This window comes from Pipistrellus hanaki, assembly GCF_964339955.1.
Source record: "Pipistrellus hanaki genome assembly, chromosome: 10".
NCBI lineage: Eukaryota > Metazoa > Chordata > Mammalia > Chiroptera > Vespertilionidae > Pipistrellus > Pipistrellus hanaki.
The window spans coordinates 25,380,837-25,406,774 of NC_140512.1; the positions used below are offsets into that span (position 1 = coordinate 25,380,837).

The 25,938-nt window shown below is 35.4% G+C and overlaps 1 protein-coding gene across 2 annotated transcripts; it reads left to right on the plus strand.

Moving 5' to 3' along the window:
• The first annotated feature begins 142 nt into the window (after nt 1-142).
• Nucleotides 143-25,853, plus strand: DBF4 (DBF4-CDC7 kinase regulatory subunit). 2 transcript variants are annotated; one of them, XM_084896191.1, is made up of 12 exons: nt 143-493; nt 1,842-2,014; nt 9,778-9,957; nt 11,261-11,311; nt 11,786-11,855; nt 12,000-12,076; nt 13,882-13,918; nt 16,324-16,369; nt 18,930-19,058; nt 19,498-19,612; nt 23,291-23,415; nt 24,815-25,853. In XM_084896191.1, the coding sequence occupies exons 1-12, from the start codon at nt 448-450 to the stop codon at nt 25,785-25,787; spliced, it is 2,022 nt and encodes a 673-aa protein (XP_084752317.1). In that variant the 5' UTR covers nt 143-447; the 3' UTR covers nt 25,788-25,853. The 2 variants fall into 2 exon arrangements, with proteins under 2 accessions (XP_084752317.1, XP_084752318.1); XM_084896192.1 differs by having other exon boundaries at nt 16,327-16,369.
• Nucleotides 25,854-25,938: the final 85 nt, after the last annotated feature.

A 25,938-nucleotide genomic window follows, 5' to 3' on the forward strand; every position in this document is an offset into this window, starting at 1 on the left:
GCGGGACGTACGGCTCGAGGAGGCGTGGCTTGGGGCGGGACCCGCGGCTCGGGGAGGCGTGGCTTGGGGGCGGGACTTGTGTTGTGAGGAGGCAGGGTTTGGGGCGGGGCGTGCGGCGCGAGCAGGCGGGGCTTGAGGGCCGGGACGTGCGGCGTGAGGAGGCGGGGCGCGCGTCTGGGCGCCGCGGCCTCGTGACGCGTTTTCAAATCTTCAACCGCCGCAGCCGGCGGAGTGTGTGCGAGAGCTCTCCCCTTCTTCCTCCGAGCCTTGAACCCGGCCCGGGCCCGGAAGTCCGGCGAGCGGGGCCTGGTGTCTCCACAGCGCGGCTGTGCGGGTCTGCGGAGCGGAGGCGGCCGGCGGGCCTCCGGGCCTCGGGGAGCCTCGCTTCCTCGCCCTCCGGGCCCGACGCCCTCTCCGGATCCAGCATGTAGGTGCCGGGCGGCTGCCATGAACCCCGGAGCCATGAGGATCCACAGCAAAGGAAATGCCCAGGGTAGGAAGCCCCTCCTCCGCCTGCAGGCCCTTTAACGGTTCCCTCCTCCCGGGGCCTCCGGGGATGCTTTGTGGAGTTCTCCCTTGGGGCCCCTGCTGCCTCTCTGGCGTGTGGACTGAGAGGAAGGCTCCCCTCGGTTCAGGGTTTTGCCCCCAAAAAGGGAACGGCTCTTGGCGCAGCCCTAACGGCGGCCCCCCAGTTCCAGGGCGTGGGGGGCCCTTGTAAAACCTGAGAGCAGTGTGCGCCCCGGGGCCTCGCGGCTCCATCCTCAGCTTAAAAGCAGATGTTCCCGGCGCTTTTGGCTTCGCGATGGAAGCGGGGGGTTGTGGGTGGAATCTTGGTCTCCTCATTCTTTTGTGTTCTTCCCTCCTGAAGCTGAAAGGATTTGTGTTTCACACCCACCGCGGGCTGTTTTCATGTAGATAAACAAAAAAACAAACACAAACTGTAAAGTTCACAGCCTCTCTTACTCTCTGGGTAATGTGCTGTGTGCCACAGTACTCTCCCTTTAGGAGCAGATGGTGTTCTGAAAGGTAATGTTCAGAGCAGCTTGGAAGGAGTGAAGTTCTTCACATGGACCGTGTAGTTCTTCACAGACAGACAGACAGACTCTCCATGAACCTACACCTCGGGCAGCGAGGCATCTCCGAGGACTGGACCATTCTCGGAAACAGGGTTCTTACATTGCTACATGTTTACCATTTTTTTTAACTGTATGTTTTTATTGACGTTAGACAGAGAGGAGAGGAGACAGCGGAAAGGAGAGGGGGTGAGAGAAAGGCAAGGCCCCCACCGGGGCTCAGGCCCCCAGCCCTGGCCGTGCCCCGCCCCTGGAGATCCCCCTGGCGACCCAGGGCCCCCCGGGTCCACACTCAGCCTCCAAGCCGCAGATCCGCCCCCCCAAGCTGGGCCCACTGTTTACCATTTGAAGTACCAGTTTTGAGTGCCCAGCAGAACGGCAGTGCTCCAGAAATATCTGTTGAGCAAAGACTCCATGAAATTTGCACTTTAGGAGGAAAATCTTTCCATAAGGTTTTATGTACTAGTTCCTTACCTTCATACATAAAGCATAAACGCATGGATCTTTCCTTCAGACTTTACTCTTGGCTGTAAACAATAATTGCTTTACAATACAGTATCCGTTAAACTATATTGGGCATTTTCCCATCATCCTAACTGGGACCACAAAGAAATATGGCTTAAATTGGTGGGATAAAAGATTTCCCCCCTTCTGTGATATGATTAGTGTATTAAAAAAAAAACAAACAAAAAAAACCCCTTTATTTAAAACAATATAAGTTTGTTTTTTTCTGCAGAAAACATCTAATTCTAAATTTTTAAACAATAGGTGAAATCCAACTCAAAAATGAAAAAAACAGACCATCTTTGAAATCTCTGAAAACTGTTAACAAACCAGAAAAATCCAAATATAAGCCACTTTGGGGAAAGATATTTTACATCGACTTACCTTCTGTCACCATTTCTGAAAAACTGCAAAAGGACATTAAGGATCTAGGAGGGGTAAGTCAAAATCATGCACTGAAAAAAAGGGAAAAATTGTAACTAGTACTTTTTAATATATAATCATTTAAATGCCATTTTGGAAAACAAGTACCTAGTACAAACTTTTTATATCATTAATGGAAAATTATGTGTTTTAACCTTTGTAGCCTGGTAAAACTTTCAGGTTTCTGTGATTATTAGTTTAAATAAGTAGTGTAAAGTTCACAAAGTGTGAGAAGTGAGGTGAGAATCCCTTGTTCTGGTGGAACTGTTAATTGTCTTTTCTTTGTAATGCTGGGATGTCTTCCAGATAGCAGGAACTCCTTGCTTATGATTATTGGAGAGCTGCATAAATTTGTCTGGATTAGCATAACACAAAGAATGTTATTTACAGAGCCAGGGAAACCTGAGACATAAAATTGCTTTTGACTGATAAATAGTCTCAACACAATGAATGTCATTAAGGGAACAACAGAATTTTGGATTAAGAATTTGGAAAACATGCTTCTTTTCTACTCTATAGATTGAATAAATGATTAGGAAATTAGAAAATTTGGGTAAAATTCTAAGATTTTTTTGGGCTTAAGGTTAATTAATATTAGGTAATTTTAGCAAGTAAGGCTAAAGTTTTATTAATTTATTTCCTAATTCTTCTTGATTAAACGGTCTCTGCTGCACTTTGTTAAGGTTAACATCTTGAACAAGATCTTGTCTTTCCAGGAGTAGATATTTGCAGAAGCACAAGTAACAAGTTGACTGGAATTATTGTTGTGATTTTTAACTTACCTATCTTTGAAAAGCTATTTTACTTTTTTTGCTATTCATTTTCTTAAAACCTTGAACACATTTTGTCATAGTACCCCTATATCATAATTATAACCATAAGATTATATTCCTAAAAGTCATGTTTCATATAGGCCTGCTACCAAGTTGACTGGACCACCTGTCAAGAGTGTCTTAAGTTTTTAAGGACCTTAGACATTGAGTAAAGACCCCTTTGTTTTAGAAATTAAATATTTGAGGATCAGGAGAGGGTAAATGGCCTACGAAAGGTAAATGACTAGTCTGATTCCCAGACTAACATGCTGTTGCACCATTCTGTTCCTCTAGCAATTAATGGTTACAAAAAAAACAATCTTATATAGTTTTGCAGCTTTCTCATATGTGATGTATAACCATTAGCTCTTTTGATCTAAATCTGTGACTTTAGATTTGTGTTTTTAGCAGTGGGCACTTCAGATGAAATCATTTAGATGTCCAAAGTGTAAAGCCAGTAAAAGGGAACTGCTCTAGCTAAAATAGAGTATAGAAGCTAGTGCTGGGACTGCTGGCCCTGTCCCTCTTTTTCTCACCCCTCCCCATCAGTTCCTGAGGCATTTGAAAGAAATTTTGAATTAATTTATGCATTTGATAATAAGACTTACTGACTTGATTCCTTAATTTTTTTCAGGGAAAACAAAACAAAACGTTTTTATAAAATTCTGATCTCTCCATACACTATCTTTCCAATAATTTAGTGATGTCCTTATTTCTGTCCCTAGCACATTACCATTTCTTTTTTTTTTTTTAAATAAATCTTTATTGTTCAGATTATTACAGGTGTTCCTCCTCCCAGACTCCCATAGCTCCCTTCTACCTGATTCCCCACCACACCCCATGCCCTTACCCCCACCACTGTCTTCAAGATTTTTGTCCAATCTCTTCCCGCACCCCACACACCCCCTTCCCCCTGAGAATTGTCAGTACACTCTTTCTATGTCCCTGATTCTATTACATTCATCAGTCCATTCTGTTCATCAGATTTAAAAAAATATATATTTTATTGATTTTTTACAGAGAGGAAGAGAGAGGGATAGAGAGTTAGAAACATTGATGAGAGAGAATCATCAATCAGCTGCCTCTTGCACACCCCCTACTGGGGATGTGCCCGCAACCGAGGTACATGCCCTTTGCCGGAATCGAACATGGGACCTTTCAGTCCATAGGCCGACACTATCCACTCAGCCAAACCGGTTTCGGCACTCACTTGATTTTTAGATCCACTTGTTATTAGGTATGTATTTGTCCTAATTTTGTTCATAATTTTTATCTTTACCTTTTTCTTCTTCCTCTTTTTAAAGAATACCCTTCAGCATTTCATATAATCCTGGTTTGGTGGTGATGAACTCTTTTAGTTTTTTCTTGTCTGTGGAGTTCTTTACCTGACCTTCAATTCTGAATGATAACTTTGCTGGGTAGAGTAATCTTGGTTGTAGGTTCTTGCTATTTATCGCTTTGAATATTTCTTGCCACTCCCTTCTTGCTTGCATAGTTTATGTTGGGAAATCAGCTAATAGTCCCTTGTAGGTAATTAACTTTTTTTTCTTGCTGCTTTCAAGATTCTCTCTTTTTTTTTTTGCTCTTGGCATTTTAATTATGATGTAGTCCTCTTTGGATTCCTCTTGTTTGGGGTTCTGTGCGCTTCCTGGACTTGTAAGTCTATTTCTCTCATAAGGTAGAGAAAGTTTTCAGTCATTATTTCTTCTAATAGGTTTTCAATATTTTGCGCTCTCTCTTCTTCTGGCACCCCAACAATTCGGATGTTGGTACCCTTAAAGTTGTCCCAGAGGCTCCTTACACTGTCTTTATATTTTTGGATTCTTTTTTCTTTTTGTTTTTCTCTTTGGGTGTTTTTGTTTCCTCCTATTTCAGATCTTTGGTTTGATTCTTTGGGTTCTTTAATCTAGAGTTGAATTTCTGTATATTCTTTATTTCAGACAGTGTAAGCTTAATTTCTGACGGATTCTTTTCCTTTTTTTTTTTTTTTTTTTTTTTTGCATTCTCATTAAGGTCCTTGAAGGTCTCAGTAAGCTCTTCGGAAGTCTCATCAAGTTTCTCGGTGGTTTTTAGAAGATTCTTGAGTAACCTTATAAATGTGATTTTGAACTCTTATGTTCAGTTGTTTGCTTTCCTCCATTTTCATTCGTGACATGTTTCTTTGTCTCCGAATTTTGCTGCTTCCCAGCTTCCCCTATCACCTGAGGTGGACACTCTTGGTCTACAGCCTTGTTATAGAGTTAAGTTTTGATTGTTGTTGGTATCACTGGGAGGAATTGACCTCCAGGCCAATTGGCTGTGAGGACCCGCTGTGTCTATAATGGAATAACTGCTGTGCTGGAGACACACTTACGGGGCTGGACTTGTTTCAGTGGGGCTTTGGTGCTCACTGAGTCTGCCTCTTGAATGTGTCACTTATGGATGTGAGGAGTTGAAATCTGGTGTCATCCCACACTGACCATTAGGTACACTGGCTTCTGGATCTCCAATGGGGTGCAGGTGAGCTACTGTCTGAGGCCACCCAGAAAGAGTAAACTAGTTTTCTCCTCTTTGCTCAGGGTTTGGAGGTTTTGGAACTGTCTGACCAGAGCTGTAATTTGTTAGGTTAAGCTGCGATAGGGCAGGCCGTAGTTGTAGATGGTTTTGTAACAGTTACTTTATTTGCCACAATTAAAGCAGTATTAGCATAAGGACAGACATATAGACTATAATAATAGAACAGAAATTCAACCATCATATATAGGTTGCCAAGACCATTCAATAGGGAAAGGGCAATCTTTTCAACAACTGATGCTAGGATAACTGGATATATACATGCAAAATAATGAAGTTATATCATTACTGTGCATTATATGCTCAAATTAGTTAAAAATAGATCAATATCTAAACATAAGACCTAAAACTCTTAGAAGAATGTATATGGGAAAAATCTTTATATCATTGGATTTGGTGTTGATTCCTTGGATATGACACTGAAAGCACAGGCAAATTAAAATAAAAAAATAGTTACATTAGACTTGATAAAAATGAAAAGATTTTGTTCATCAAAGAGCACTGTCAAGGTGAAAAGACAACTCACCGAATGAGAGAGAAAAAATTGCATGTTTAGTAGAATAAGGCTGTCTCCCGGCATAGACACAGCTGATCTTCACAACCAATTGGCCTGGAGGTCAGTTCCTCCCAGTGATAACAACAACAATCAAGACTTAACTACAATAAGGCTATACACACAGCCGACAATGGGGTGCACCAAGAATGTCTACCTCAGGTAACTGGGAGGCTGACCCACTGAACCATATAGGACACTGTAACACACAAAGCCTCCCTACCAACTCAGGGAAGCTACGAAAATGCCGAGATAAGGAAATGGAGGACAAAAGGAGACTGGACATAGAGTTCAAAACCACGTTTATAAGGTTTTTCAAGAATTTCCTAGAAAAGGCCAATAAAATAAATGAGACCTATGAGGATATGAAAAGGGATCAACTAGAAGTAAAGAATACATAGTCTGAAATAAAAAATATACAGAGTACTAAAAACAGAATGGAAGATCGCAAGAATCAAGTTAAAGATTTGTAACACAAAGAGCCAGAAGACACTCCTCCACAGAAACAAGAAGACAAGAGAATCCAGAAAGTTGAAGATAATGTAAGAAACCTCTGGGACAACTTCAAGCGAACCAACATCAGAATTAAGAGAGAGAGCAAGATACCAAAAATATACAGTGGTGCCTCACACAACGAACTTAATTCGTTCCAGGAGCAAGTTTGTTATGCGAAAAGTTCGTTATGTGAAACGCGTTTTCCCATAACAATACATGTTAAAAAAAATAATTCGTTCTGTAGCATAAAATATGCTAAGATGACATAAAAAAAGATAAATTTTTTGTTATTATTTTTATTTAGATACATCTAAAAACATAATTTTTTAAAAAAAAAACACACATTTTTTTAATTTTAAGACAGACTAAGTAGAGTCTACCGAATCTTGCACATCTTCATCCATTTTCTGCTTTTTGGCCGATGGTTTCATGAAAAACCTGTCCAAAGTCGTTTGTTTTTCTCTTTTCTCCAACATCTGCCGGAAATAACGGACAAGAGTATCGGAGTAAAGATCGTTGATCCTGTTTGCTTCAGCTGAATCTGGATACAGTGTATTGAGTTTAACTTAAAAGGACGACTGCCGTGATACGTGCGTGATTTAATTTGTAATGAAGAACGATTGCTGCGATACGTGCTTAAGTTAAGCGCAGTGACTAACGACTGCCTGCAGTGCCTGCGCGGAAGGATGCAATACATCGGCAGCGATCGTGGAGGCTCGGGCGAAGCAGTCGTGGAAGCTCGGGCAAAGCGGTCGTGGAAGCTCGGGCGACTTCGTTGTGTGAAACGAAGTTCGTTGTATGAATCATGAAATGAAGTTCGTTGTGTGCAGCGTTCGCTGTGCGAGGCGTTCTTTATGCGAGGCACCACTATATTGGAAGAAATAGTGACAGAAAACTTCCCCCACCTGGTGAAAGAATTAGACTTACAAGTCCAGAAAGTGCACAGAACCCCAAACAAAAGGAATCCAAAGAGGACTACACCAAGACACATCATAATATTCCAAGAGCAAAAGACAAAGAGAATATTAAAAACAGCAAGAGAAAAACAGGTATGGTAGTTACCTATAAAGGAGTACCCATATGATTGTCAGCTGATTTCTCAACAGAAACCATGCAGGCCAGACGGGAATGGCAAGAAATATTCAAGGTGATGAATAGCAAGAACCTACAACCAAAAATACTCTACCCAGCAAAGCTATCACTCAGAATCGAAGACCAGATAAAGGGCTTCACAAATTAAAAAAAAACTAAAGAAGTTCATCAGCGCCAAACCAGAATAATATGAATTGCTGAAGGGGGTTCTTTAGGAAGAGGAAGAAAATAAAGATAAAAATTTGAACTATGAATTTATAACTATCAAGTGAATAAAAACCAAGGGAATTAAAAAAACTAATGAACAATATTAACTGGTGAATATAATGGAATCAGAGGTATGAAAGGGGAGTGAACTGATGATACTCAGGGAAAAGGGGAATGGGGGGTGCGGGAAGAGACTGAACATAAACTGTGCACCTATAGATGAGGTCAGTGGAGGGTGTGGAAAGCGCAGAGGGAGGGGTGGCAACCTGGTGGAGGGGAGCAATGGAGGAAAAAAAAATGAACATTTGTAATATGAACAATAAAGATTTATTTAAAATTAAAAAAAAGAAAAAATTACAAATCACATCTACGCTAATAAAGGAGAAACATTCAAATTAACCATTATTCTGCTATGCCCACCAGCCAATCAGAGTGTGTTTGCAAGTTAACCCAACAAAGATGGTGATTAATTTGCATACATAGGCGCAGAGCGAAGACTGAAGACAGTGTACAAGGAAGAGGGAGGTAAAGCAGAAAGCCGGGCAGTGGCAGTTGGAAGGAAGCTCTGCTTTGCTTAGGCTGCAGGAAGCCCTGTTCTTGCAGGAATAGGCCCAAGGAAGCCCTATTCTTGCAGGAATCTTCCTGCAACGGGCCGCTAGTATCTAAGAGATTAGTATCCAGAATGTATAAAGAATTATAAATCAACAACCTGATTTTAAAATGAGCAAAGAATTTGGATATTTGACTCTTCTTCAAAGATCTTCAAATGGTGAATAAACACATGAAAAGATGCTCGATGTCACTAATCATTAGGAAAATACAAATCAAAACTATTTTTGATACCATCTCACATCCATTAGGATGGTCACTATAAAAAAATAAGTGTGAATAAGGATGTGGAGAAACTGCACTGTTGATGGGATTGTAAATAATGCAGCTGCTATGCTAAATAGCAATAGGGTTCCTCAGTTAAAAATAAAATTGCTATATAATCAAGCAATTCTACTTCTGTGAATATATCTAAAAGGATTGAAAGACCCTGATCATAGTGGCATTATTCGTAATAGCCAAAAGGTGCAAACAACCCAAATGTCAACAGATGGATAGAAAACAATATGTGGCGTTCACACACAATGGGATATCATTGAAAAGGAATGAAATTCCTACCCATGCTACAATATGGATGAACCTTGGAAACATTGTGCTAAGCGAAATAAGCCAGACAAAAGGACAAATACAGTATTTCACTTATATGAGGTATATAGAGTAGTCAAATCCATAGAAACAAAGTAGAATAGTGATTAAAAAGAGCTAAGGAGAATGGAAAGTTTGGTTTAATGTATACAGTATCGGGGAATGATGAAAAAGTTCTGCAAGTGGGTAATGGTGATTGTATAACATGAATGTACTTAATGCTACTGTATCATACACCTGAAAATGGTTAAATTTTTTATGTCCTATTTTTATCACAATTTTTAGAAGCACTTTTTAGGAGATTGGGCTTCTCTTGAAAAATTGGAAACTGGCAGTTGTGAGGGCCACGTGTTAATGAAAATGAAAATATTCCTTTATATTTCTGCTGGGCCTTGTAGGTATTTGAGTTTATAATCCCTGGAATTGATAAATGTGAATATTTACTTTATATACTGGTTAATGAAAATTGCTCAGGGAAAAAAGGAAGTAATGATTTGCATTTAACCAAGAGTCATACATTCTGCTTAATGCTTACATGAAATTAACTCATCTATTACATACTTTGTTTCATTTTTTAAAATTCTCTATATTGTAAGATCCTGTAGAATTTAGGTATAGCTTTTAAAATATTTTAGAAGTCTTTGGTATTTGTTTTCACTTATTTCAATTCTCCTGCCTTTGGATGAGAATGATTGTCAATAATACTGACCTTAGTACATGTGTTTTTAAATTCAGACATTTAAGTAATGGTTTTCAAACAATTTAGTAGGGAAATTCTCTTTAAACAAACCATTTTACAATCTTATGGCTTAGCATATAAACCAGACTGATTTATATGACTTCACTTAAAAATACTTTGTTTTCCTTTTAGCGAGTTGAAGAATTTCTCAGCAAAGATATCAGTTATCTTATTTCAAATAAAAAGGAAGCCAAATTTGCACAAACCTTTGGACACATCTCTCCTGTACCAAGTCCAGAATCTGCATATACTGCAGAAACCACTTCACCTCATCCCAGCCATGATGGAAGTTCATTTAAGTCTCCAGATTCAGTAAGTCTCTTAAATGTGCTTTGAGACGCTCAGAAAGGCTATAGCCTGAGGATCTCATGGTTTTTAAGAGCATGCTGGCATCAGAGTTTGCTTATGTAGAACAATGTCTACATTATGTGTAGCTTTCCAGTCATTAATAGGGCTGCTATCTGACAGAAAGGTGATTTCCCCCCCCCCCCCCCCATTAGTGCTTGTATAGTTATACTCTGCTTCCTAAGATAGACTCTTGCATTTAAGTATGACGGTATTACTATTTTGTAGAGTAATTTATAACTTAGAACTAACAGTGTGTCATTGTTTAAAGAAGAAATGGAAATATTTTTGTTTGTTTTAGAGCCACAGGCCAAATCCAGCCCATCACCTGTTTTTTTATAGCTTTCAAGCCAAGAATGGTTTTTTACATTTTCAAATAGGGAGAAAATCAGAATATTTTGTGACAAGTGGAAGTGAAATGAAATTTAAATTTTGTTGTTCACAAATAAAGTAGATTTGGAACATAGCCATAATACCCATGTGTTTACTTATTGACTGATTGTTTACTGCTTTCCTGTAACCAGTTAATCGTAAATGAATAAAGGCAGAACTGGATACCTGGGATAGAGACTACAAAGCCGGAAGAGCCTAAAATGTATAGAAGTTTGCCAACCCTTACTCCAGATTTGTTGATATCATCCTCCTTTGTCAATAAGTTGGAAGATACAGTGAAGAATAAATTAAATTGATTTAATTTGATGTGGAAAAGGGAAGAGATTTAAAACTAAAATGTTTATCTTATTTTTAGATTGAAATGTAATTATGATTTTAAAATCTCAACTTATCTCCTGTAGCCATTTGCGAAGTAGGAAAAATCGGGGCAGGGAATAAAAGAAATGAGTTATATAAGAGATATTACTAGACCAAAAAAGATAAATGCATAGGGAAAAAAGTCAAAGACAGAATATATCGTTTTATCTAATGCTTTTTGGAGGAATGAGATTATACACCAGTGACTAGTTCCACCTTAATTGTTACTCATAGCATTTCAACTGCTTTTCAGGTGCTTTATTTAAAAAGTGAAATACCATATGAAAACAACATATACAGTTACATCTTTAGTTTAATGGAAAACTGAAATGTAAACTTATTGAATTTTAGATGGTTTCAGAGGAATCTAGCTATTTTATTTTTCATGTTAAAATAGAATTTACTATAGAACTGACCTTGGGTCTCGAAAACATTCAATTCAGTTTAGCTTTTTACCTTTTTCAATAAGGCACTCTTTTAGAACTTTTTATGTTTGATTGTTCTCTGGTCTTTTTTATAGGTGTGTTTGAGCAGAGGAAAATTATTAGCTGAAAAAGCTATCAAGGATCACGTAAGTATAAGCAGTAACTTCAAAAAGTCACAGTGTATATTCTGTTATTAGAAACTCAAGCAGAAAAAAAGAAATAGATGTTCTTGAAATCTTTCCTTGTTTTCATAGTAAAAACCTAAATATTAGCTTGTATCTTTTTTTACAAAGAATAGAATCTACTTTTCATGAAGAAACATCTCCATCTGGTGGTCTTTTAAAGTATTACTAAATTAGATTTCTGAAGCTTGTAGCATTTTTTTTTTATTTTTAAATGGAATAATTTCTTGGGACTAATAACTATAAAGCTATATTGTGTATTAATTGTCAAGAATATGGGAATATATTAAGACGGATTGATTTTAGAAATTTCAGAAGAAAAAACTGGTATTATTGCTGTTGTAGTCTGCTCAAGTGACATTGTTTCAAATAATTTTTAAATTCAGCTTATTTAAAAGAGTAATTTCTTAGAAAAACTATCAAATTGTTTTTGTACAGGATTTCATTCCTTCAAATAGTATATTATCAAATGCCTTATCGTGGGGAGTAAAAATTCTTCATATTGATGGTAAGGATTTTATCCTTCTTTTATGTCTTATATATTTCTTTCCTTTGGTTCCAAACTTTAAATAGTGAAAATTCTGATTGAAGAAATACGTGTTAACTCCAAAGGTAAAATGCTAATCTTAAACCCTTCTTTCTTTTAATAAAGACATAAGATACTACATTGAACAAAAGAAAAAGGAATTGTGTTTACTCAAGAAATCAAGCACTTCTATAAGAGATTTGGTATGTTATTTTCATTCCTTTTTAGGTTAATCAAAGAAAGTGATAAAGTTTCATTTTTGTTTATATATCTGGATTTTTTTTGCCAAGTAGAATATATTATTGCCATAATTAATATCCTAAGGTAAACTTGCATACTGTAGTCATAGTTCTGTTATATGGTCTATCTCAGTGTTTTTCAACCTTTTTTGGGCAAAGGCACACTTGTTTCATGAAAAAAATCACGAGGCACACCACCATTAGAAAATGTTAAAAAAATTTAACTCTGTGCCTATATTGACTATATATAAAGTAATTCTCTTGAATAGGAATCAAATAAACACAAAGAAAGTATTTTATAATTACTTTATTATGAAATATTAAGTAAACAAAATAGTGAAAAATTATAAAATTCTTGTCTTGTCTGCACCTACGGCACACCAGGCAACATCTGCCGCGGAACAGCGGTTGAAAAACGCTGGTCTATCTGTCAGACAATTCTTTTGTAGTCTGCTTCTTCTTCATTCAATCCTTATACTACTAGGATCTAAAAGGAAAATAAATTTTATAGAAGAGTGTATGCAAAGACATGAAGTCCTAAGTAGGATGGCTTGTATTTGCAAATTTTCTTTATTATAATACATATTTATCCTTAGAGCAAGAGAATGACAAGTAATGAAGCTGGAAACTTTTAAAATGAATCAGTCTGTAGCAGTTTCATATAAAAGTATAAAGGAGTTTCTACATTATATAAAGCAGTTAGATTTTTTTTTCTTGGAGGGTTTGGAAATGTATTGCAAGATTATTAACAGAGGAATTGATTGGATAGGCATTTTGGAAAGATCTGATTGCCAGTAAAGAATATTTGCTGGCAAGACTAGCAATTGGATACTGGCCTTTGAACTCTTTGAATACAGTTTTCATTAAATATTTTATATTATGAATACCTCATATATGCATGATATATACAAAGACTTATATGGAGCTCTCTGTTTGTTCTGCATATGCATCACTTATAGATTATCCCAAGACTTGGGCAGTGTGGTTTGAATCTTATAGTTCTTCTTTTCAAACCTCTTGTTTTGTGTCTGACCTTAGAATATGCAGTTTAGAGTTAAGCATGGTTTTTATGTGGACTTATATAGGCAATTTGGGATCCCCTTCTCCAGCTTGCTATTGTCTGTGGTTTCCCCTTCACTCTCCAGTATGCAGTGACCCTTTTCATAGTTTCTCTGGTCGGAAAGTCAAGGATTCTCAATTTCATTTGCTTGTGGTACTTCTACAATTGCCGTTTCATAATTGCCCTCCTCCCCACTCCAAAGGGCAAAAAGGTGGGAGAAATCAAAGGAGGCATATACAGTGATTCTCTTTGTAATCTTTGGATTGCCGGAGCCTCTTTCTAGGTTCTTTCTAGATAGAAGGATGGGATTTGCATAGAAGAGATAACTGGCTCACTATTCCCATCGACTCCATGACTATAGGTTGGTTCATCTTTAAGGCAAAATTGCAAGAGAAAGATGGGGGGATGGGAAACTTACCCTTTAAACGTAGCTTCTCTTTAAGTTTTTATTTCCTTCAACAATATTCTTGCTTTTGTTTACTTTTCAGTCTTCAGGTAGTTGCTTATTGTATTTTGTTCAGTTTTCAGTTATAATCAATGGGATTGGTTGACCACATTGGATGTATTCCAGTTTGACTGGAATTGATAGACTAATGATTTTTTATAAATATTATTCTTTGCCTATATGAATTTAAAAAATAATTTAAGGATAATTGTGATTTTCACTTACTTTCAAACCCAGTATTTTCACTATCAAATTTATTTTTAGGGGAAAAGAGTAGGGGTTGGCACACAGAAAACAAAAAGTAAGTATTTTTATATACTTAAATGTGTTGGGTTTGCTTTAGAAAACAGAACATAATTTTCTTTTTTAAAAATTTCTTTATTGATTAAGGTATCACATATTTGTCCTCATCCCCCCATTTCCATCCCAAACCCCTTCCCATGTATGCCTCCACCCCCCTGTTGTCCTTGACCACTGGTTAGGCTTATATGCATGCACACAAGTCCTTTGGTTGATCTCTCCCCTTTAACCCCAACCTCCCCTACCTTCCCTCTGAGGTTTGACAGTCTGATTGATACTTTCCTGTCTCCAGGTCTGTTTTTGTTCATCAGTTTATGTTGTTCATTATTTCCCTTAGATGAGTGAGATCATGTGATACTAGAAATAGTTATAAGAATCGAAAATGAGACAAGCAATAATTGTTATGCTGAAAGGCAAATGAATCAGTCTGTAGTGAATTTCTTTCTGAGCCATCAGTTCTTTTGAGTCCCAATTTCAATGTTAAACATTTCCTTATGTGTACATGTCAACAGTGATATGTCAGTTCTAGATGGTGGACAAATGGTGTTAATGCAGGTCCAACCCTTTCTGGTTTGGTCCTGGGCAACCTGCAGCGACACACAGCTGCTGACTGCTAGAATGTCAAGGGATCGTCAGCATCTTCCATCTCTGGACTGTTTCTCTTCTGTCTTCATGGCTGGAAAAGTTCTGTCATTCCTCTGTGCAGGAATGTTCTGTGCAGGAATCCACATGGTCTTCATTCTGTCATTCCTCTGTGCAGAAAAGTTCTGTGCAGGAAAGTTCTGTGCAGGAATCCACATGGCTGGAAAGTTCTGTCATTCCTCTGTGCAGAAAAGTTCTGTGCAGGAATCCACATGGTCTTGGAGTTATTTTCTGAAAATATGCAAATATATTCTCGACCAAAAGTTAAGAAAAGAATTTTTTCTATAAATTTTACTTAAGATCCTTTTTCAATTTTTGCCCAAATGATTTCCCTTTGGCTTGTTTTGACACCATGTGTGTTTTTCATGGGTATCTTCCTGCTGGCATTATAAATGAAAGTTAATTTTCTAAAATAAAAATTTTCTAGATGTAATTTACTTACAGGATATTTTTCCTTACATGATATTCTTCTACTATTCTCCCTTTTTTGATTTAATATTAAGAGACTTTTGGAAATTTTATAATGTAGTCTTGATAGCTTTAAATTTTAATTTTTTTCACTAAAATATGACTGCTTTCAGTTCATTACGTGTTATGCAATTTTACCATGAGATGAACTACCAATAAAAATTTTAGTTAATACTTTAGGAACAACTTTTTGTCCAGTACAATTAATTTTTCTAGAATATTCACTTGTTTTAATTAGCCAATTTAAATCAGTCTGAAAACTTGACTACTATTTTACTGTCAAATTTAATACTCTAACAATAATATTTTACCCTGTAAATATTAGTGGAAAAGATTATTTGCCTTCTTGAGTAGTCCCTGGAAGTTCCTGGTGCTAGGCTGGATTTAGATATCAAATACCCACTTCCCCACACCATGAGTACAAGACAACTCAAGTCTTGTTGCAGTGAGAGGGCAGCAGCTGTTGGCCAAGTCTCTGTGTTACCTGGGTCCCGATTTTAGCTGGGCATGGGAAGCGAAGCAGCCATAGGGGCAGTAAACCTCCCTCAGAAAGGGTGAGGGTTCAGGCCCCTGCAAAGTTGGGGGGGGAGGGTCAAAAGTCATGTAAATAACTTCATGTGTAGTTCCTAGCCTTTTTAACAACCTGTACCCCTGTAGCAATCTGTTTAAAAAATATTTTTTAATTATTAGTAGTTTACTATGGAAATAATATTGGAATTGAGTTAACAAAATTTTTAATGAAATAATAATAATGTACATGCTTTAATTACACATTAAAGTCAAGTTCTAGAACTGATTCTGACTACTGTAATTTTAAAATGATGAACATAAATGATGCTTTGAGATATCTGTAGTAATTAATAGGATAGAAAAATACCCATTTTAATTGTATCAAAATTATTGGCACTGGTAATACTTATATGCATAATTTGAGGAAATGTCAAATTTCAGTTAGAAGTTAGTAAAAATAAAAGTTGAATTTCTTTTTTACCTGTTGAACCTCTTGAGCCTCCTGAATTCTACTCATAGGTCTATTGGGAGTAGGGGGTGTCCATTTAGTTTCAAGATCTCAGAATATAGGCAGAGTCTGTTGTTATAAAATGGATTGACATTGTAAAATAATTCACCTGAGACTTAAAAAACTAATTGAAATGAAATGGATAATGGGTACATAGTTGGTAATTTTTTTGTGTGTGTTGTGTTTTGTTTTGTTTTAGCCAGAGTAGGTTTTTTTGTTTGTTTGTTTTAAATCCTGGGTTTGTAATATCTAATGCCATGTTTTAATATATTTTCAAGCAGGTAGACTCAAAAAGCCTTTTCTAAAGGTGGAAGATATGAGTCAGTAAGTATCTAAGTTCAATCTCTATCATTTAAATATAATAACAAAACAGAAAATCTAATCAATGTACTTCTATCAGTACTGTTATGTTAGATTTATATTATAACTAATGTACATGTGGCAGAAATAACAGAAAGTAGCATTAATTAATTTGTGCTTTAGAGCTGAATTTAGTTTCAGTATGTTATAGATAATAATTCCTTGAAATATCTAATTTATAACAATCATGAGACCAACTAATTTCTTTAATATTTCAAATAACCATCATCTGGGTAAATTCAGTACCATATGATTTGTAACAACTACTTAATAATTGCTTCTACATTTGTGAAAAATAAATTACTAGTTGCTATTTGGAAATACAAATCTGAGTTTAACATTTTTATTTTAGAGAGAGAGCGTGTGAGAGAAACATATTTGTTGTTCTACTTATGCATTCATTGGTTTATTTCTTATATGTGCTCTGATTGAAGTTCAGACCCACAACCTTGGTGTATCAGGACAATGCTCTAACTAACTAAGCTTACGTGGCCATAACTGAGTCTTTACATTTTATGTGGTAGTTTTTCTAAACTCACTCTGATATATTAAAGGATAATATTTATGAAAATTAAGGTATAAATGAATTAGTTGGCATTAGGGAATCATATTTCTTTACCTTGACTTTCTAGTTACTCAGACATGTGTGGTTAATTACTCCTGTAGATGTATAATTAATTCTCTTGGGTACTCACTTAGGTGATTAATGTGTGTAGAATGCGTCTCTTTATAAAATGTATTATGGGTGGCGGGGCTGCAATTCAAAATTAGGTCTAGAGAAGACATCAATAAATGATATTCTATATTCATGGATCTGAAGACTTCATATTGCTAAGATGTCAGTAATACCCAAAGTGATCTAGAGATCCAGTGCATTCCCTGTCAGAATCCCAATGACATTTTTTACAGAAAGGGAAAACTCCATCCTAAAATTCATATGGAATCTCACAGGACCCTGAACACCCAAATCAGTCTTGAAAAGAACAAAGTTGGATTTCAAAACAGTACAATACTAGAGTTATCAAAATAGTTTGGCGCTGACAAAAAGGCAGATATATTGACCAGTGGGATAGAATAAAGAGCCTAGAAATAAATCTTCACATGTTGACAAGGATGTCAAGATCATTCTTTGGGGAAAGGACATTTGTTTGTATGTTTTCAAAACTCAAAATGGCTTAAAAACCTAAAACTATAAACTCCTGGAAAGAAAATGCTGGGGAAAAGCTTTATGACATTGGATTTGGCAGTGATTTCTTGGATATGACACCAAAAACACAAGCAATAAAAGATTAAAAAAAATAAAATTGGACTACATCAAAATTATAAATTTGTGTGCACCAAAGGCCACAACAGAGTGAAAACAGGAACCCGTGGACTGGGAGAAAATATTTGCAAATCATATGTTTAATAAGGCATTGGTATAAAGAAGTCAAGCACTAGGTGGTTTGGCTCAATGGATTGAGTGTAGGCCTGAGAGCTGAAGGGTCTCAGGTTCAATTCCACTCAAAGACACATGCCTCCAATGGAAAAATATCCTCAGGTGAGGATTAAAATAAAAAAAAATCAACAACAGATAATCAAATGACCTGACTAAAAATGGACTAAGGACTTGACATTTTCCCAAAGATATACAAGTTACCAATAGGCATATGAAAATATGTTCAACATTGCTGCTCATCAGAGGAATGCAAATCATTACAATATACCTCATATCCTTTAAGATAGCCATTATAAACAGACAAACAAAACAGAAGATAAGTGTTGAGCATTGTTGGCAGGATTGGAAAATTTTGCATCCACTATGGAAAAACCAATATGGAAGTTCTTCAAAAAATTAGAAATACCAAATCCATCAATTCCACTTCTGGGTATATATCCAAAATAATAGAAATCGAGATCTTAGAAGAGATACGTGCACATACATATATGTTCATAGCATTATTCACTATAGCCAAGATGAATGGATAATGTATATATAAACAATGGAATATTATTCAGCCTTAAAAAGGAATGAAACTCTGACACGTGCTACAACATGGAAGAGCTGTGAGGACTATATGTAAAGTGAAATAAGAAAGAAAAAAAAAAAAAAACTGCATGATTCCATCTAATGAGGTACCCAGAGTCATTAAATTCATATAGACAGGAAGTAGAATAGTAGTTGTCAGGGGCTGGTGGGAAAAAGAATGGGGAGTTACTGTCTCATGGGTATAGAATCAGTTTTGCAAGATTCAAAGGGTCTGGAGATAGATGGTGTTTATGTTAAAAAACATTGTGAATGTACTTACGACTGAACTATAAACTTAAAAAATGGGTAGGGTAGTAAATTTTGTTATGTGTATTTTACCACAACTAAGTTATTTTTGATGTGTTAAAAAAAATGGGTCTAAAATTGGGAAGGGAAATTTTAACTGATTTCTATTGTTTCAGATTCCAGAAGAATTATGATTTTAAAATATAAAACATCAAATGTGTTTTCTTTAGCCATAAAAATGTTCATGTGTTTTTCTTCTTATTCTTTTAGACTTTATAGACCATTTTATCTTCAACTGACCAATATGCCTTATATAAATTACTCTATTCAGAAGCCTTCCAGTCCATTTGATATAGATAAACCATCCAACATCCAAAAGCAAACTCAGGTTAAACTAAGGTTGGTTTAACCTTTAAGTAACTTTTTATGAAAATAATACATTTATGGTGTGTGTGTGTGTGTGTGTTCACTCTTATGGTTCCCCCTATATATTTTTATTGCTCCTTGGCTAGATTTGAAGTCTGAATCTCTTTTAAGTGTGTCACATTTAGAAACTTTAGGTAGGTGGGTGGGGGGGAAAGGGGGTCCGGCGGGGGGAGGGAAAGGGATTGAAAATTGCACATAATTAAAATGTGTTGTTGATCTGAAATATGCCCCAGAATCATCATAACGTTCTTAGTTTGCTTCTCAATTGTTTAAAAAGAAAAATGGTTAAAACTATTTGTTGGTACAAATCTCTATGCAGATTATGGCAGATTCTGTTTAATAGGCAGGGACTATAGACTTGTATTCTTCCTTATGTTCAGCAGTTAATCCTTTTATCATATATTTCTACCAGAATCGAAATGGATGGCGATAAATGTGATGAAATCCCAACTCAACTCCAATTGAAAGAGAAGAAAAAAAAAGGATATTGTGAATGTTGCTTGCAAAAATATGAGGATCTCGAAACTGTAAGCATGATTTTATGTTTGGGGTTTGATATTTTTAAAACTATGAATAGATATCTGATTGTGGATATAACATTAAATTGTTAACTAGTATATATTTCTGTTTGATAGAATTACCTGAAATTTTAAGAACCCAAAGTAAGAAAGTATATTGAAAAATCATTTTTATTCATTTATTCAACCAATATTTATTGTGCATCTGCTATGTAAGAATCACTGCTCTGAGCAAGTAGTATTGAACAAAGACCAATTCTGTGCCCTTATAAATATTACATTCAATGGGGGGTTGGAGGGCTAGAAGAGAGTCAGGTAACTATAGGATAAAAGAATAATAAAGATATATAGAGAACATTTAGGTCAGTACTGTGGGAAAATATAAAGCAGGAATGGTGATTTTGCTGTTTAAATAGACTAGATAAAGAATACCTAACTGATAAGGTAATATTTCAGTAGAGGCCTGAGAGAAGTGAGGAAACAGTAAGACCTGTAGATATTGAAATAAACAATGCAGAAGCGCTAAACTAGTAAACTGATTGTTGGGACCAAAGAACAGATGATGGAAACCTAGACTAAGTAGAAGGCAGGAGACGTGGTCACACTGTGGATGTAATTCAAAAGTGGGGCCAAGGGGATTTGTCATTGGATTGGATGTTGGGAGTAAGAGAGGATGAGTCATAGGTGACAGTAATATTGCAGGCTTAAACAATTAAAAAATGGGCATGTGATTTACTAATGGGAGGATGAGAAGAAAATGAAGACAATTCTTTGAAGTAGCAGATAGAGAAATGGAATAGTTGGAAGGATATGTGGGATGAAGAGAAAGTTAAAAATGGGAACTATTACAACTTGTAAACTGATTTAAAAAAAAAAAAAAAAGGCAAGAGCTTTGTATCTAGACTGCCCAGGTTTGAAAATTGGCTTCCTATTTGTGTGAACTTAGAAAGTGCCTGGCACTGTGCTTACTAAATGTTAGCTGTTATAATTTTAAAAACAGTAAATAGATTTATTTTGGTGTTTGGTTTTGGTAGAAAATGGTAGAAAAGTTAAAGAGAATAATATTTAAAAACATCTGATCCATAAACTGTCTCTTGTCTACTGACTCTGTTTAAAAATATATATTTTTATTGATTTCAGAGAGGAAGAGAGAGAAGCATCAATGAAGAGAGGGAATCATAGGTTGGCTGCCTCCTGCACAGCCCCTACTGGGAATTGCCTGCAAACAGGCATGTGCCCTGACTAGGAATTAAATCATGACCTCCTGGTTCATAGGTTGACGCTCAACCACTGAGCCACCCATCTAGGCTCTCTACTGACTCTTAGTTGAAGTATGATTGTTTTGTAACCCAAAATGTATTTGTGCTTTGTGTTTTACTTATATAATAAAGGAGAAAAATACAATTAATTTTAAATTAGTTTTAATGAGAAGCTAAATCATTTTGAAAATTTAAATTATAGCTTGGTCCTTAAATTTTATTTTGATGTTATTACAACAGAATAATCTGGAATGGATGCTTTCCTTAGTATCAGCTTGCTATCCTAATTTGATACTCAGAAACTATTGAGGCCAGAAAACAAAAACCTTGGTCACTTGGCCATGACAAAGGATAATTACTGAAAGTGGATGTTGGGGTTGATTTTTTAAAAAAAAATTTTAAAGTTTTTCATGTATATGCTTTTAGTCTGCATCAAGGCATTCATTGAAAAAAATTGATTACTGGAGATTTAGCAATAATAAGTAGACATATACTCTATTCTTATATATCTTATGGTTTGGCAGAGAAGATATAAAAACTTACATCTGCAAGTGGGATGAATCAAAATAATGAAGTATGAAGGATAGTGGTAATAATGAGCGTATTTTTCATATCAATACTTACAGGATAAGTAAGAAAAGCTAGGTGGAAATAGAGGGGAACTACATAACAGTTTTTTTTTTTTTTTTTCAATTAATTATTTTTCCTTCCAAGAACATGAATAAACTGAATCAGAACTTAGAAGAGAATTAATGTTACTTTTTAAGTTTTAATTCATTTTTTATTCATTTAACATTACTGGACATACATAGTTTTTATTTGGTAAATTTCAAAAGGAAGGAAGGAATATATACCAGAATACAGTTGGCCTTTGAATTGTGCACATCCACTTATTTGCAGATTTTTTTCAGTAAATAATATTGAAAAATTTGGGAGATTTTCTTAACTATTGGAAGTAATCATATTGCTACTTCATTATCAATGCAATATAAGTAGGGATGTTTTTTTACATTATCTTTTCATCTTTGATATCTATTGTTAATAAAATATATAACATCTACTATATTGTGTATCATATCAGACTATTGGTAGAGGATCTAACAGACGCGGAGATGATAGAAACTAAATATGTGTTAATTGTGTTTATATTGCTAAGACTTTTTGGTCAACAATATCCTGTTAGTATTATAGGGAGTCAAAAGGTATACTCCGATATTTGACTGTGCCAGGTTTGGCACCCCCTAACCCCTAAGTTATTCAAGGGTCAACTGTACTGTGTTGTGTGCTTTTTGTCTTTTGAGAAAGCTGGACAATTTAGTTTTTGTAAATAAAATTAAATCAAAAATTAAAGTTTTTTTGAAACTAGGGAAGCAGATAGAGGTTCTTCTATGATCATCTTGGTGTAGGCTTTTGGATATAACTCCCTGATTAGCTAACAAACAAATAATAGAATTAACCTGGTGATTCCACCTATTCAAAAGGAATTTTGTTTCCTGTGAGTTTTATTCCAATACCCTGAACTTATTTATGTTTTTTCTTGACCACTTTTAAAATTAATAATAACTTCTCTCTATTCTCCATTATAAGCCCTGAGAAATAAAATCATTTGCTTATTCTCAAATGTGTTCCTTATTTATAAATTATTTTTATACCTCACAGCATTCATTGTACTTTACTTATGTGCTTAATCTACCTTATAGCTTCTTGTTTTGGATTCTTGTATATTAATTATAACATTTTGTTCACTGGATATTTTATATGTCCTACTTTATTTAGTGGTAGTTGTATAAAGCTAAAATAAAGTAGTAAAGGGAAAAGTGTTCTCAAAAATATCAGAGCACTGTAAATGTTATTTTTTTCTCCATCTTTATCTTCAGATTTCTGATACAGTTCATTTGTTTTCAGTTATATTGAAACCACAAATTAGTATTTGACTTTTTTCATTGAAAAATGCAAGACTGAAAAGCAAAGTAAGGTTGACCCTTGAACAAACGGATTCGAACTGTATTGGCCCACTGAAATATGGATTATTATTTTTTTAAAGAAATACCTGTACTTGTTTTTGATCTGAAATTGGGAGTTGGTGGATACTGAGGACTGACTGTATGCATTGATTTACATAGGACACTTGAGCATCTCAGATTTTGGTATCTGGAGTGAGGGAGATGCAGAGAGACAACTGGTATAGTTATACATGGATTTTTTACTGCGAGGGATTTGGTAACCCTTAACCTGTGTTTTCAGTAGTTTTGGTGGTTTCTCAAAAATTACTTTTACTTCTATCATCCTTTGAAGTTCTAGTAAAAGGTATTTGGAGTAGTTATTACAAACCTAATTTTAGGGACATGTATTTGTTAGCAAACCTGAACAGAAAAAGGTATCTGTTGATTTAAAAATATAATATATATGCTCTTTTGTTTTGTTTTAGCATCTCCTAACTGAGCAACACAGAAACTTTGCACAGAGTAATTGCTATCAAGTTGTTGATAACATCATATCTAAGTTAATTTTTGAATTTGTGGAATATGAAAGGGACATACCTAAAAAGAAAAGGTAATTTATTCACTTATGTTTTAAATTTTAAACTATTTTATTAAACTAAAAATAAATCCAAAGTTTCCTATTCTTAGTTGAAGTTTACCATCCACTTGAAATATATATATTTTGAGAATGTAAATACAGTTAAGGATTGATTACTTCTTTCTTCTCCCCTCTTTACTACCAAAAGTGTTTATTTTAGATTACTTTTAAGGTCCTTGTTTTAACATTATAGTCCAGAGGAGGGTTTTTTAAAAATAGTAAATATTTTAGGCTTTGTGAACCCTAAGACTCAGCTTTGTCATTATACAATGAAAGCAGCCATGGACATTATGTAAATGAATGGGTGTGGCTATGTTCCAATGAAACTTTTTTTAGGAAAATAGATTGCAGGCTAGATTTAGCCATTGTACTAGTTTGTCAACCCCTGGTAAATCATGAAGTTTACCATCCACTTGAAATAAAAATGCTAGAATTTGTAGTTACTATTAGGAAGTTTTAAGAAGCTTTTCATTTAGCCTGGCCAGCGATCCGATTGGGGCCGACTGGCCAGGGGCAGGTACTGTGGGGGGTTGGCTGGCCACAGGAGGTTGACTTTGGAGCACACGGACCACCAGGAGGCAGATACTGCATTGAGCATCTGCCCCTTTGTGGTCGACTAGTTGCTTAGGCTTTTATATATATAGAAGGATAGATACGGGTTACGTCAGATTTGACATAAGTCGTTTCATGGTTATGTCACCATCTCCCATTTATAAAAAAAAATTCCATCATTTCAACATATGTATACATGTGCTTTATTTTTTTATTATTTATCACAACTAAAGGTCAGGAATTGTTACCTTTTAATTTTTTTTTTTACTGTTTCACTTCATTACTGTTGTCTATGTGCTCCATGTGAGTGACGTGTAGATGGGTTCTGACTTACTTCGAAAATCGCATTACGTTGCGCCATAGGAATGGATCTCCCATGTAACCCAAGGACCTACTGTGTGTGTTTCTGCCTTAGATTTCCCAATAATTGCTCATCCCACATTGCTAACTTAATTGAAAATGTACATCACAACATAGAAGTTATGAAATTTTTCAGGATAATGAAAGTGACCCCAAATCTCTCTACTATCATCTTTGTTTGCTTTATATAGTTGAAAGAGTTTTAAACACCAAATTCAAGATGCTGGAAGGGAAGAATGGATTGGAAGAGGGGTACTTTAGAGTTTTCAGCTGTATCTGTAGTTTTATTACTTTAAAAACATCTAAATTTGTCTGAATGCTAAGATTTCTGTGTATTTGTAATATTACCTAAGTTAAATAAGTTTCATAAATAGTTTTAAAAGATTTTTACTAATTAATGTTTAACTATTAAGACATTCTTTTTTGCAATTTTTATTCTTTTTTTTTCTTTTCTAAAAAGATTAAAATACAGCGTTGGGTCCCTTTCTCCTATTACTACAAATATCCTGAAAAAGTCTGAACCAAAAGAAAAGCTAGAATTGCAACCAATTTTTCAGAGAAACTTCATGGAAAATAATGTACATGTAATCAAGCGGAGTTGTCTATATAAAGAAACCCAGCAACCTGAAGAGAAGCTTGTGTTTATTTCAGAGCACATCCCTAACCCTTCAAATGAATTGAGAGGACTTGATGAGAAAACAAATCAATGCTCCACGTTAAATCCAGCTGAAAATGACATAAGACAAAATTTTACACATCTATCTCCAGGTAAAAACAGACAGGGATGCATTCTTGATATTTCTAAATGTAAATTAATTATAAATGAAAATAACTTGGAAGAAGTAAGAACAGATCATTGTCTGTGTAGGCTGCAGACATCTATACAAGTTTCTAATTTCAATTTAGATAATAGTTCATCTCAACCTAAACAAAAATCAGATGCTGTGCTTTTTCCAACAAAGGATCTGAAGGAAAAGGACCTTCATTTAATATGTCATGATTATAGTCTGTCAGCAATGAACAGTTCACAGGAGCACCGAACTATTCAGGCAAACACTTCATCCCAAAGTTGTCTCGGGGAACCCAATGAATGTGACATCAAGAATATGGATAACTTACCTTCTGGTAAAATCTGTCGGAAAGTGAAAATATTATTACGAAGAAATAAAAAAGAAAATCTGGAACCAAATGTGGATTTAGATGAGAAAAGAACTGAATGTCTTAGTACACAAGAGGAAAACAGAATTTGTAGTTCACAATCTCTACTAGACTTATTTCAGACTAGTGAAGAGACATCAGAATTTTTGGGTTTCACAAACTACACCGAAAATGGTGGAATCTGTGATGGTTTCGATATTTGGAGGGAGGATGATTCAAATCTGTCATCAATGTTTTCCTCTTTCCCTTCAAATTCTACATTTACTGGTTTTTAGATTAAAAAATATATAAATTGAAAAAGGATAAAGATCATACTGAAATTTTATAAATATGTATAAAAATTCTTAGGTTTTTTGTTTTTTTTTTCTCTTTTTTTGCCAACTTTGTTTACAGAACCAAATGTAAATGTTAACAATAAAAGTGATA

Coding starts and splice junctions, on each gene's coding strand:
- DBF4 (XM_084896191.1), top strand. CDS start 448: ATGAACCCCGGAGCCATGAGGATCCACAGCAAAGGAAATGCCCAGG. Junction 11,312..11,785: donor AAAAAGCTATCAAGGATCAC/GTAAGTATAAGC, acceptor GTTTTTGTACAG/GATTTCATTCCTTCAAATAG. Junction 19,059..19,497: donor CAAACTCAGGTTAAACTAAG/GTTGGTTTAACC, acceptor TATTTCTACCAG/AATCGAAATGGATGGCGATA.